This window comes from Sinohyriopsis cumingii, chromosome 10 (genome assembly GCF_028554795.1).
Source record: "Sinohyriopsis cumingii isolate HCF-2022 chromosome 10, ASM2855479v2, whole genome shotgun sequence".
NCBI classification, from domain to species: domain Eukaryota; kingdom Metazoa; phylum Mollusca; class Bivalvia; order Unionida; family Unionidae; genus Sinohyriopsis; species Sinohyriopsis cumingii.
The window spans coordinates 36573056-36587289 of record NC_142970.1 but is presented as its reverse complement, the minus strand read 5'-3'; the positions used below and the strand labels follow the sequence as shown (position 1 = coordinate 36587289).

Sequence of the window (14234 nt, the reverse complement as noted above, 5' to 3'; positions counted from 1 at the left end):
AAGAGTTGATATTGCTTGTCAATATGTAGTTGCCCTAGTTGATTGCTTTGATGAAGAGTTGCCCCAGTTGACAGCTTTGATGAAGAGTTGATATTGCTTACAAATATGTTAGTTGCCTTAGATGATGGCTTTGATGAAGAATTGCCCCAGTTAACAACTTTGATGAAACGTTGCTATTGCTTGACAATGTTTTGTGCCCTAGTTGGTACAAAAGTACATCACCATGACCTACAGCATCCTCTAAGATGATTATAACCATCAAGTTTTAGGACTACAAACAAGATGAATATAACCATCAAGTTTTAGGACTACAAACAAGATGAATATAACCATCAAGTTTTAGGACTACAAACAAGATGAATATAACCATCAAGTTTTAGGACTACAAACAAGATGATTATAACCATCAAGTTTTAGGACTACAAACAAGATGATTATAACCATCAAGTTTTAGGACTACAAACAAGATGAATATAACCATCAAGTTTTAGGACTACAAACAAGATGATTATAACCATCAAGTTTTGGGACTACAAACAAGATGAATATAACCATCAAGTTTTAGGACTACAAACAAGATGATTATAACCATCAAGTTTTAGGACTACAAACAAGATGAATATAACCATCATGTTTTAGGACTACAAACAAGATGAATATAACCATCAAGTTTTAGGACTACAAACAAGATGAATATAACCATCAAGTTTTGGGACTACAAACAAGAGTGTCAGATAAACTGGACTAAATGAAAAAATGTAACATAATGGCTGTGGCATGAAAAGTAGGTCACTGTTCCTATCTCTCCCATAGTGAGTAGTACTATCAATTATCAATACACCCATTAAGCTGCACACAAAAATGTGTCCAGAAACTGAGATAAATCCAGGGACTTAATGTTAATATCTACTACCATGACAACAACATCTATCATGCCTTCAGAAAAGTGATTCCTGTATCTCACAAATATTGCTGGAGTGTAGAACTTAAGGAATTTGGTCTTAATCATTCAAGATGTCCATTATCCAAAATGCTAATTATCACGATTATTTGACTCACCAATGATGCTGTACTTAGTTTATTGTTTTGTTAAAAAATTTCAGAACTCCCATTAAGACCAAGATGTTAATCCCCCCTACCAGCTGTAGAGTATGTAATTGGTATATCCAATGAAGTTCTCTATTGTTCCTATAAAACCAACTGGAGAGCTCTGGATCAGTTTTAATAATTTCTGTTATCTGATATTTAACACAATCTTTATGATTATGGATATCCCTCAAGTGTTCTTTTATTCTCACTTGAATTCCCTTTTAGTTTCACCTACATATATTTCATGCAGGTGAGTAAATAGATGACATGTGTTTGGTAGTGCCCTCTTAGTTTTGAGGCTTCTCAGAGGATGGTGTTCTATGCATTGATGAAATCGGGAGAATTAGTGAATCTCGGGTGTAGATTAATTTCTAATCCTCGAGCAATTTTCCTTTTAAGACCACACTCTTGGGGCTAGTCAGACACCTTTTTAATTTCACATATTTGGAAATAAATTTTCTAGCTTCTTTATAAAGCAGAATTGATTGGGATGGTAGTAGCAAATGCTTCACGTCTGAGCATTCTATAACTGGTTCTCCCAGTATTCTCATTTTGTTTGAAGTCTCATTTCTCCTGACAACTGTACAAGTAGAAGAGCTGGACAAGAGTAATGATGTACTCTCATATAGACTATAGGATCCGCTGAACAAACGAATCAACCCATATTATTTCCTCTGATGAGTTACGATAGTAACGACCATGGTCAGACACAGTGGGGGACTGGGACACACCAGCAGATGGGAGGGTTCACTTCCACATCGAAACACTCATTATCTTCCCTTAGTTTATCATTCTATACTTAGTTTATCATATCAGGATTAATTTATTCACAAATGATGCTGTACTTACTTTATCATTCTGTGCTTAGTTTATCATGTGGTACTTTATTTATCATATCAAGACTATTTTATTCACAAATGATGCTGTACTTAGTTTAGCATTATCATTATTTACACTTAGTAATCTGATGCTGTCTATGGAACTATTATAAATATGCCATGTGATCATGGTAACAAATATTTATAGCTCATTTATAATTTGCAGTTAACCAACTGTCAAAAATATTATAGAAATATTTTCACTTGACTAAACGGACTACTTTATAAGCAATTAATGTAAAAATGAATCCACGTTTCCAATTAGATAACTTTGATATTAGTGTCATATAATACTCTCCTTCAAGTTGTGTCAAACTGCAAATAACAGAACCTGATCTGCCAGCACACTATGCAAATAGATATGGGTCCATGCAATTTGCTGTTAGACTTGACTTATAACCCAGTAAACATGGTATAGATTTTACCTCTGACTGTGACTTCAAAGTCAGCCATTGCTTTTCCCACCACATTTTCAGCCTCAACTGAATAGAGACCTGAGTCATCTAACATGACATTCTTGACCTTCAAGGTTGTGGTGTCATCGGTTGTCTCTATGGAAACACGTGGTGACTTTTCCAGTGGTTCCTCATCCAGGAACCATATGATCTCTGGCGATGGAATGCCACTGATATTGACAGGCAGAATGAGTGTAGAACCTGCTTTGACCATCTGGGCACTCTTCAGTTTGTTGTCATACTCCAGTTTAGGATGAGCTGAAATTATTTTACAATATTTGGATTAGCTCAGTTCATATCCTTTGTTAAGGTCAAGATTTAGGTATTCTTAAGTCTACAAATGGCTCATAAAATTAGAGCTTCTCATGGTTCAAATAGCATGAAATAACTTGATGTACATAACAGGGGAGGTTAACAAACTCCACCCCACCCCACCCCAAATTCCCAGAAGATACTGGTACCCAAGTTCAACTGCACCATCTCTAAAAAATGAGGGTACAGACAACATAGTAATAAGTTACTATGTAATGATTCAAATTCTATGTAAAGACAACACAGTAATAAGTTACTATGTAATGATTCAAATTCTATGTAAAGACAACATAGTAATATGTTACTATTAATGATTCAAATTCTATGACATGCTACCTTTACAACTTTCCTGTATATTAGACTCACTTTAATCTATATTTCAACTGGCACATGTCAATGTCTTGTAAAAGCTCATGGCTTCTGTAAATTGACATTTGTAGTCGAACTCCAAACTTTGGGGTGGGTTTTTATACTCTATTAATAAAATGAAATGCAAAATGTAGATTTAGCTAACCTGCATGATTAACAAGTCATATTTGTTGGACAATTATTGATACCATACAGTAGTTGTCTTTTATGGTCTCTGTACAAAGCAGAGATGATTTTGATTTGCTGTGTTCTTTGTGAAAGAATTTGGGTTATGGTATAGCAACGGAAACTTGTGGGTAACTAAACTTTCCAGAAATACAATTGACATTTTTTAAAAGTTGTTAATGGGCTAAAGTTTTACAGGGTTACATTTTGTGCAGATATGGGTAATAGTCTAAAGTCTTACAGGTTACATGTTGTACAGATATGGGTAATGGGCTAAAGTCTTACAGGCCTACATGTACAGATATGGGTAATGGGCTAAAGTCTTACAGGCCTACATGTACAGATATGGGTAATGGGCTAAAGTCTTACAGGCCTACATGTACAAATATGGGTAATGGGCTAAAGTCTTACAGGCCTACATGTACAGATATGGGTAATGGATTAATGTCATACAGGCTTATATTTTGTACAGATATGATGACTTGGGTTAATGTCTTACAGGCTTACATGTTGTTCAGATATGGGTAATGGGCTAATGTATTATATGCTATACAGATATGGGTAATGGGCTGACGTTTACAGGCTTACATGCTGTACATATATGTAGACATGGGTTTATGTCTTACAGGGTTACATGTTGTATAGATATGGGTAATGGATCAGTGTCTTACATGCTTGTATATTATACAGATATGGGTAATGGGCTAACGTCTTACAGGCTTATATGCTGTACAGATATGAATACTTGGGTTAATGTCTTACTGGCTTACATGTTGAACAGATATTGGTAATGGGCTAATGTCTTACAGGTTGAACAGATATGAAGACCTTATAGCAACTGCTAAAACAGAATAAATCCTGCCAATCTACAACTCACTCTCCAACTAAGAAATACACATAAGTTGCTGCTTACTGTGTATGGTGAGTGATCCCTCTGACTGTACTTGACTTAGAGGGTTCTCTGCTTTACATCGGTAAATTCCTGTGTCTGCTGGTTCAGTTTTGTGAATGACAAGGGCAGCCACGTTGTCCTCATAGCTCATCTCATACTTGGGACTCTTCTTAATCTCTTTTGTGCCTTTAAACCTGAGTAAAAAAAGTGTGGTAAAAAGATTAATGTATTTTATGCCTTTAAACCTGAGTAAAAAAAGTGTGGTAAAAAGATTAATGCATTTGATGCCTTTAAACCTGAGTAAAAAAAGTGTGGTAAAAAGATTAACCTCAGTAAAAAAAAAGTGTGGTAAAAAGATTATTTTCTTTGATCCCATTAAACCTGAGTAAAACAAGTGTGTGGTAAAAATATTACTGCATTTAATGCCTTTAAACCTGATTAAAAATTAGGATGGTAAAATGATCACCATATCTGATGCGAGTTTATTTTGGAAACATAGAGAAAAAAATCCGTACTATAATTAAAGACATGCAGAATACTAAAACAATTTACTACAGTATTTTAAACCAATACATGCCCAAAATATAATTTTCACCAGTAGTTTCAAATAGTAATCTGCTAAATTTCCATACCTGAAAGAAGCACTATTGGAAAACACTTTACTTCATGGGTTTCAAATTCCCATGTGACTAGGATGTGACATTTACAGAAATATACTGGAGCAATGATGGTTCCATGATTCAGTTTGCTGACCAAATTCTCATACTCTATGTGAACTTTGTACATGATTTACTTCCCTCATTCAGTATAATACAAAAAGATGGCTGCAATCTTTCGTGTTTTTAAAATGCATGGTAGAGAAAGTCAGAAGGAAAATGAGTTTATACCAATGTGTGTGCCAGACACATGTATGGATAAGTTGCACCCCTTGATTTAACTTTTAACAACTTGTACAAAGAGGACCTCAAATCATGACTTCATGAGTAGGCAGTGTTCAACACAGCTGACTGATCAGTTAAATGAACTGGAGGACAGTGGAAATGATCTCAATGATCAGGCCTCAGTTGATCTTTGACCTGTAAACTCTTCCCTTAAGGCAATTCACACAAAGTGGATTATCTGCACACAGGACCAAGAAGCACTTTTTGAGACCTGACTGAAATGGACTTTGAGAAAGCAGGACTAATCTGCTGATAAAGTTAGTTGTTATGTGCAAAAATGTATTTATAAATGGGAATAATATATGCTTTGGGAAATAAATAAGGGAAAAGACGGACAGTAAATCTGCATTATTATTGTACATCAGGTAGAGTCATTATCTGACGTGAGTCTTCAAGTTCATGTGAAATTAATTGCAATAATTAAATTTCAGCATTCCACATCATTCATGTACTTATCCTAATGTATATTTCACCTTCCCAACACTGAAAATAGCCATGGGATTAAAACAAAGAAGAACGCAGGTAATGCATTTCCATTGCATATGATGGGGGGGTGGGGGTGGGAGGTGACTGCTGTCTACCCATGAAAACTATAGAAATTGGAACCCTGCAAATTTAAAGTTTTTTACAGTATCTAGTACACTCAAAATATGGATATTTCTATTGATCTTAATTTTCTATTTTAAAACAATTCTAAGAAATTGTTGTTTCAGGTACTTAAATGTTAAAATATGTTGGTGAGAGAAAAAGCCAACAATAATTTTAAAAAGTCCATACAAAGTAAACCGGTTATGCTAATAAATTACATGTCCATGTCACTCTAAAGACAGAGTTTTAAAACCGGCTGGTTACAAGTGTGAGGTCAGGCTTGGCTATCAAACAACCAGGAATACGTTTAACCAACAATGTGCCAACTTAGAGACCTGTTCACTACCAGGGTAGGAAGAAAATGACAGCCTAGTTAAACCTCTTTTATAGTCCAGTTTTGTCTTTAAATTACTCTGTTATATATATGAAATATAAAAGTTTGCTAAGATCTGTCTGTCTATCTCCATATTTCTGTCTGTCTGTCTGAGTTTAAGTCTTCTGTCTTTAAGACACAAACATACAAATGCAAACAGTAATGTTTTTTGTGATAAACAATTAAATCATATCTTGACATTTTGACCCTAACCTATGATTTTTACCTACCCTTTTGACCATGACCTTTGACTTTTAATTACCATTTGATGCTGACCTTTGACTTCTACCTACCATTTGATTTCAGCCTCTGGTTCTCCAAGTTCTAAGTCACACTCAAGAAGAGCATCTCTAGGAGCCACAACTGTGGTATCTGTAAGTGGTTCCAGGATCATAGGTGGCACACCAACTGCAACACATAAAATTAATGAAATAAAATGTTGCTGAAATATTGCTGTAACAAAGTTTGATATGATTTAGTCTTTTTAATCCAATGCAATTTAATACCTTTATACAATTTAAAATTAACTGTATTGTTAGATGATTGCACACCCAAATCACCTGCAATCAACTATTTTCAGCACTGTGCTGTATAAACAGAAATAGTGAGCAAATGGAAGTTGAATTAGCAAGACTGTAAAATGTTAAACTTGAAATATATTTTCATATATCATTATTACTCATCAGCAATTCTAAAACTGATTTGGTAAACCTTTGTTGAAGTATCGCACATTCCTTCCAAACACAATGTCATCAGCTTTTGTTGTGATTTTTTTAAAAATTTCAAACAGCTAATGAACTGAATAATTATTTGATTCATTAGATACCTAATTACCAACCCAACTAATAAAGTAATTTACTTTTCTCTGCTTAAAATATGTTAATGTAACAATTAACAACCTTAGTTCAACCTCCCTATTGACTGTCTTTTCTAGTAAATTAATATATGATGATATATTGTTGTGGCTGACTTTGTGGTACACTTTATGGTGACTTTTCAAGTATTGCTGAAGATTTAAAGACACATAATGAATGACAATTTACACTATCTTCTCTTACCAAGTGGTGCAATGACTTTAACAGGCTGTGTCGGAGCAGAGGCTGGTCCAACTCCTGCTTTATTTTCAGCACTGACTCTGAACTCATACTCATCACCTTGTTTAAGTCCTGTCACACTGTATGTTGTTTCTGGCACAGTGTGACCCTCACTAGCCTTTTTCCACTGGAATGCACCAGGTCTGCGGTACTCAATAATGTAGTTGGTGATGGGTGTACCACCATCAATTGTAGGTGGTGTCCATTTCAAGGCAACAGAAGATTTGTCGGTCCCCATGATCTCTGGTGTGCCAGGAGCTCCTGGTTTGTCTACAATGTGGGTTAACAGTGATATTATGCCAGATTAAAGCTGAAATATTTCATTTTTTTTCTTCTTCATAATTACCGACATCAAAGTAAGGCAACATATGCTTTATCTCTCCAATAATCTTCTTGTACAGTAGTGCCCAGCCATGCCAATTTAAAACCCAAACACCTCAATGATTAACCTCAAAAGTTAATGCATGTTTGTCCATTATACATTTTCTATCAGAATTAAACTTTCTAATGTTCCTTGCCTTTGATATTCTAAACCATTTTAATGTCAATGATGGATTGTTGATTGCATGGCTGTCACTTTACAAAAATGTCTGTGTATCAACAATTTAATGTCAATGACAGATTGTTGATTGGTTGGCTGTCATTGTACATACATGTCTGTGTATCAATAATTTCAATGATAGATTCTTAATTAGCTGGTTGTCATTACACATGGATGTCTGTGTGTCAATATTTGAATGCCAATGATAAATTGTTGATTGGTAGGTTGCCATTATACATGCATGCCTGTGTGTCAATTTTGAGAATATATATTGCAGAGTCCCTATTTTTGTTACGTCCATACAATTTTCATGTCTTTTTTTTTGTGGTAGATACAATGTTTATAGTTTGTTTTTTTAAAAGTTTTTATTGCTAGGTATACACAATTTTCTTGTTTGTACATTTTTTGATCGTTTTTGTTAAATACATACTATTTTCATGGCTGTTTGTTGGGTACATACACATGTCATAGGCTTTTTTTTGGGGGGGGGGACTGGGTACATGCAATTTTCATTTTTTTAAAAATTATTTTCATGGTTTTTGTAAGGTACAAAATTATCACTTCTTTTTCTAAGGTACATACAATTTTGATGTATTTTTGATATGAACATACAATTTTCATGGATTTTTTTTACATTTCAGGCCCCAAAATAACTTGAAAAAATATTATTGCAAAACAACCCCAAAACAATACCTCCACACAGAATATCTTTTATATTACTTGGAAAATGTTTCTATTATCATGAAATAAAGAAATAATTAATTCCTTGTTTAAAAAATTCTTAGCACCCCACCCCCAAATTAAATGTTCAGTCCCTAAATATACCTATTATTTTCTGTTTAAAAGTGTATTAAATGTTACAAGAAATGTTTTTTTTCTTCAATCTGAATTTCCATAAATTTTCTATTGGCTTATATGAGTAGATGACTTTCTCAACTGTATAACATCACTTTTGTTGGGTCATGTGCACCGACACTCCCTCACACCTTCCTTTGGGCCCTCCAAACACGCTTTTTCAGGATAAAAAAAAAAAACTTCAACTCTGTCCGAGAGGTTGGCAAGTTTTAGAAGACATTCCCAAATCTACAAATTTAAAACCACTCCACAACCCAAAAAATTAAAGCCATTCCCCATTCTCAAATTTAAAATACAGCCATTCAACAATAAACAAATTTAAAATACAGCAACGCTAGTGAAATTGATACCCCAAAAATTAAAGAAAATTCACTGAACTTTTCAATCATGAAAATAGTTTAGAAAATGGTTGATGACATTGATTTTATAGTATAGTATCAGTATAGACACTGTAAATCAGTCTCACTGATTATTACCAAGTACAATTTAAAATTTTAATGGAGTCTTTGTATTTGTCAATAGTAGTATTATTATATTATCTGGTAAATATCTGTATTGTATATATTCAACAAGAGTACAATGGAACATTATGCTATGCATAGCAACTTCTGTCAAATGTATTATCCCTGAATAGAATATTATGCAACATTATGCCATGCATATTAACTTCTGTCAAATGTATTATCCCTGAATAGAATATTATGCAACATTATGCTATGCATAGCAACTTCTTTCAAATGCATTATCCCTGAATAATACATGAAACAAACAGAAAATCTTAATGCTGACAGTGGTACTGAGGACATCTCTTTACCTAGAAATGTTGTACTGTATCTATAGCAACCTATCTGTAAACACAGTTGACACAAAGACAATATGACCCACCCCATGGTTCCTTGGTTATGATAGGTTCTGAGGGTGCACTTGGCTCACTGGATCCAACCTTATTGTTGGCAATGACTCGGAATTGGTATTTTGTATCATCTATGAGATCTGTAACCTGATAGGAGGTGCTCTCTATTGCATCCTTTGTAGCACGGACCCATCTACTGCTGGTATCAGACTTGCGCTCCAAGATGTAGTCTGTAATAGAACTTCCACCATCTTTGGCTGGTGGTTTCCAAGTAACCATAGCAGACGACTTTGTGATGTCACTCACAGTTGGTGCTGCTGGGGCATCTGGTACAGCTATAATAATAATGCAAAATTGATAATAATAAAAATAATAATTAGTCACAATAATAATAATAGTTTCATTGCAATAATGATATGAAGTACATATAGAGTAAAAATGTATAGAGGATCTCAGTGGGTAATGATTTAAAATAAATTTATTCAACAAGCTGAATAAAAGTCCAGCTCTTGTGAGCCTTGGCAAGCAAAAGCTGGACATTATTCAATGAGTTTCATAAATTTAATATTAAGTCATTACCCATCTGAAATTCTTTTGATCACATAGTATTTTTTAATGCAAAAAGTTTATAGAAAAAGAAGAAAAAATAATCTTGATCATTCTGACTCAATACTGCATGTTTCAATTGTTGCACATAAAAAATAGTCCCAGAGGCAGTTCTATAACAATCAACATTTAAAAGTTGATTTTGTTTCTTTTTACAAATTATAAATCAAAGGAAACTCTCCTTCCTAAACAACAGAACATATGACACAGTCAAACTCATTTTACAACACAGAATGTAAAATAGAAATTTCATGTGATATCACAGTTTGACTCATGTTAGGGAAAACAATCAATGTTCATAGATAAAAAGTGTCAGTTTCACCACTAAGCATCTCTAATTGTTGGGATATTGTGAAATGATGATTATTAAATGCAGAAATTCCAGATTTATTTCACTGTATTTGTGACTGGATATTTGCATTATTTGATCTGTAATAATAGACTACAGTATCCAGTTTACAAGTTTTATTTACCTGGAATTGCATCATATATTCTGCCATGTAAAAATTCTATGGTAAGAAAAATTACTGTTAGTTGGGAGATATTAATTTCCAAACTCTTCTGTGAACAGAGGTGAGCTTATTTAACACTTAAATCACTCTTGTATATAGAGTGAATCTTTGTTACAGGTATATTGCCCCATGTCTCCCCGTGCCCTCTATCAATTGACTATTTCCTTAGTTTTATTTCCTGTTGATCTCCTTCTTATTCAGGGTTTAATGGCATTTTTCAGCACATGACAGGCTATACATGGCATAATAAGCCCCTGTGGGATAAATTTGATATATTCAGACTGACAATTCCCTTTGGTTAATCCATTGGAAAAATAGCTGCCAGAATGTTGATAGTAATAACAAAACATTCTAGATGGTGGGGTAAGAAAAAATTCCCATGATTGCAGCCATTCAGTAAAGAGAATACTGCACACAAATTTAATGGGCTTATTGGGACCAATCAGAATTACATGTGATATCTTAGCATGTCATATCAAAAATATGAAACTGCACAAATCATATGTAAAGTGTACTGACTATGTGATAAAAAGTAACAATGCTAAAAGTGTTTTGATAATGTATTAACTATGCAATGTTGTAACAATGACTTCAGTTACAGACTGTTTTGATAATGTACTATGGTAACTATGCAATGTTGTAACAATGTCTTCAGATACAGATTGTTTTGATAATGAACTAACTATGCAATGTTGTAACAATGTCTTCAGTTACAAACTGTTTTGATAATGTACTAACTATGCAACGTTGTAACAATGTCTTCAGTTAGACTGTTTTGATAATGTACTAACTATGCAATGTTGTAACAATGTCTTCAGTTTCAGACTGTTTTGATAATGTACTAACTGTGCAATGTTGTAACAATGTCTTCAGTTAGACTGTTTTGATAATGTACTGACAATGCAATGTTGTAACAATGTCTTCAGTTACAGACTGTTTTGATAATGTACTAACTATGCAGTTTTATGAAATTTTCATGACAAACTGTTAATAAGGTTGTCACCATCAACTTCATCACATATATAGTAAAGGACCATGTAAATCAATTCTTAAACAAAGATACAATACTAATGATTGTGATGGAATTAAAGGTGTAAACTGCTTTTCTTATATCAGTAATAATTTTCAAAGCATTATTAATAAAAATGGGGACACAACTCACAGAATTGGCTCCTGGGAATGGCTGGTGTTGCCAGTTCCACTGGCTCACTTTGTCCAACTTCATTTTCTGCAAAGACTCGGAACACATACTGGTTTCCTTCAAGCAGTTTTGGTACTATGAAGGTCAGATCTGCAGTAGTGCTGACCTTGGAATAAACCTTTCGACTGGCATCTCTCTTTTCAATGATATACTGTTTGATTTCACTACCACCATTGTCCTTGGGTGGTTCCCAAGCAAGAGTTACAGTGTCAGAGGTCATTTCCTTGACAACAAGATTTTGAGGTGGTGATGGTACATCTAAAATATACAAATTAACAACATGTAAGACAAGGAAACACTCTTGAAAGGCAACCTTGTAGGTAATTCTACATGAACAAAATTCACTCAATGATATCTACACAATATTTCTGCTTTGCCAACTGAATGATATATGAACCAGAACAATGGTGCATAACACTGGATGCAAACAAACAATGCTACTGAAATCATTCAAGCAAACAACAACCTTAATTTCCAAAATACTTCATTCAAGAACAAAATATGTGCTACCAAATTTCTAAATTCACCACCTTGTAATTATTCACATTTAATCTTCCAAACTTTAGCATTCCTGAGTTTATTTAGTGTTTCCAAAATTAAGCGTTTGTAAGTTTATTTAAAGTTTTCAAAATGTAGCATTTTTAAGTTTATTTCACTGCTTATTTAGGCATATATTTTCATCATGCAAGATTAAGCTAAAGTCATAGGAACTTCCCTGCATGAAAATTTCACATAGGTAAAGAAAAAAACAAGAAATTATATTCACACAAAAATTAAATTCTGCACAAGAGATTTACCTACAACAAAGGAGTGTAAAAAATTCACCTTACCTAGTACAATTAACTTGACGGTAAGAGTTGCTTTTCCAACTGTGTTTTCTAAAGTCAGTGTGTAGTCACCAGTATCAGAACGTACAACTTTAGAAAGTCGCACAGTAGTCATGTTACGGATTGTTTCCACCTCCATCCTCTTCATATCTGGCAGAGAGCCACCGTTAAATGTCCAGCTGACACTTGGCTGTGGATTGCCCTTAAATGGTATCTCAAAAGCTGTGGCTTTACCCTTCTTCAGGATCACTGTCTCCTCAAATGACTCATCCACAAATAATTCAGGTGGTACTGAAAGTAAATCATTAGCATGAATGAAAGAAGTCCTTATAAATATTAGTAAATTTTCAGCCCTATTACCAAAGTTTCAATATTACTGATGTCAAAGTGTTAATAGGTAAGGAATATATAAGCAAATGTATAGACATGTACACAAATACAACAGGAATCCCTTGAAGGGACTGGCACTCTGCTGGGAAAAAAGAATTTCCAGGAAACACATACAAGACAATTTCTTCCTTTTAATTTTTGAGTGTTGCTGTGTGAACATATTGGATGTCAGCTTGGCATAATTTTCATTTAGGATAAAGCAGACATAATTAGAATTATTTTGATAAAACATCAGGCCATAATGATTATTCATTCAGGGGGAGTAATAAGCACACAATTTTCAAAGACAGTTATCAAGGTGGCCATATTGGATGTATGAATGGTACCATTTTTATTTAGAACTAGATATATTAAGTAGCCCATGGGTTAAAACCCTATGGTGATAAAGACATCCATTTAGGAGAAGCAGAGATAATATTATTTCAAGACAGCCACCATGCTGAAGGTTTGTCATCTCAGTAAGGACCTGCTAGTTACCATAAGAACTCTTCTGATGATAAGCCCATATTTAATGACTTTCTAATTAAATGGCAAAGAGAAGCTGATTAGAGGTATTTCCACTTTTAGTAATGGTGGCTATTGTTGATGTCAGATACACATTATTTGTGTAAAAGTGAAAGCCATTCAGATCACAAATGCTTTCAACCCAAATATACCATTTGCCCACCTTTTGAAAAGAAGTCACTCAGTGGGTTTTCTATTTTTAGCAATGCTGGCCATATTTAAAGGAGGCTTAGCATCATCTGTGTCCGTTTGAGAAAAGCCCTTCTAGCAAGCATAATTTCACATGAAGTGTTGTCAAATTATGATGAATGACATTTGAGTAGAAATTATGCATATTTAAGATATTTAATACATGTATTTGATTTCGGCAAGGCATCATTTATAAAAGTATGAAAGACCTAAAAGTTATGATAATTTCTGTGAAATTTGGCCAAATTTTGTCAAACAGATTTTGGGAAAAGTCATTAAAATGTTTTGCTAATTTTTTTGGTTAATGCCAGCTGGATATTGTTTAAACAGATTTGAAAGACTTTATGCCAGGATTATTGAATCAAAGTCTGTTGAGTGGTTTTTCATCAGAAGTCATTTCAAGGTTTTTTTTTTTGTTAGGAAGGGTCGCCACATTGGATGATGGATTAGAACTGATCAGAAAGGAATTGATGCCATAATGCCCCATTGTAGCATTTGATGCCAGAATACTCCTGCAACATCATGTGATATTGCTCAAGTGATTTTCAAGATGAATTTTTAAAGAACATTTCTGATAGGATGATGGATGACACACGATGA

At 34.0% G+C, this 14234-nt stretch overlaps 1 protein-coding gene across 38 annotated transcripts in view; it reads right to left on the bottom strand.

Annotated features, from left to right (window-relative positions):
• LOC149789875 (uncharacterized) overlaps window positions 1-14234 on the bottom strand; it is a 704306-nt gene that overhangs the window by 257935 nt on the left and 432137 nt on the right. For all 38 annotated transcript variants that reach the window (XR_016423748.1, XM_089971883.1, XM_089971882.1 and 35 more), the window contains 7 exons: window positions 12555-12842; window positions 11686-11982; window positions 9438-9740; window positions 7121-7426; window positions 6356-6470; window positions 4182-4354; window positions 2393-2680 (listed from right to left, as the gene is read on the bottom strand). Coding sequence is in view for 37 of the 38 variants with exons in the window: in XM_089971883.1 (XP_089828009.1) it covers window positions 2393-2680; window positions 4182-4354; window positions 6356-6470; window positions 7121-7426; window positions 9438-9740; window positions 11686-11982; window positions 12555-12842 (1770 nt within the window). In the remaining variant the exon portion in view is untranslated. The remainder of the gene's footprint in view (window positions 1-2392; window positions 2681-4181; window positions 4355-6355; window positions 6471-7120; window positions 7427-9437; window positions 9741-11685; window positions 11983-12554; window positions 12843-14234) is intronic.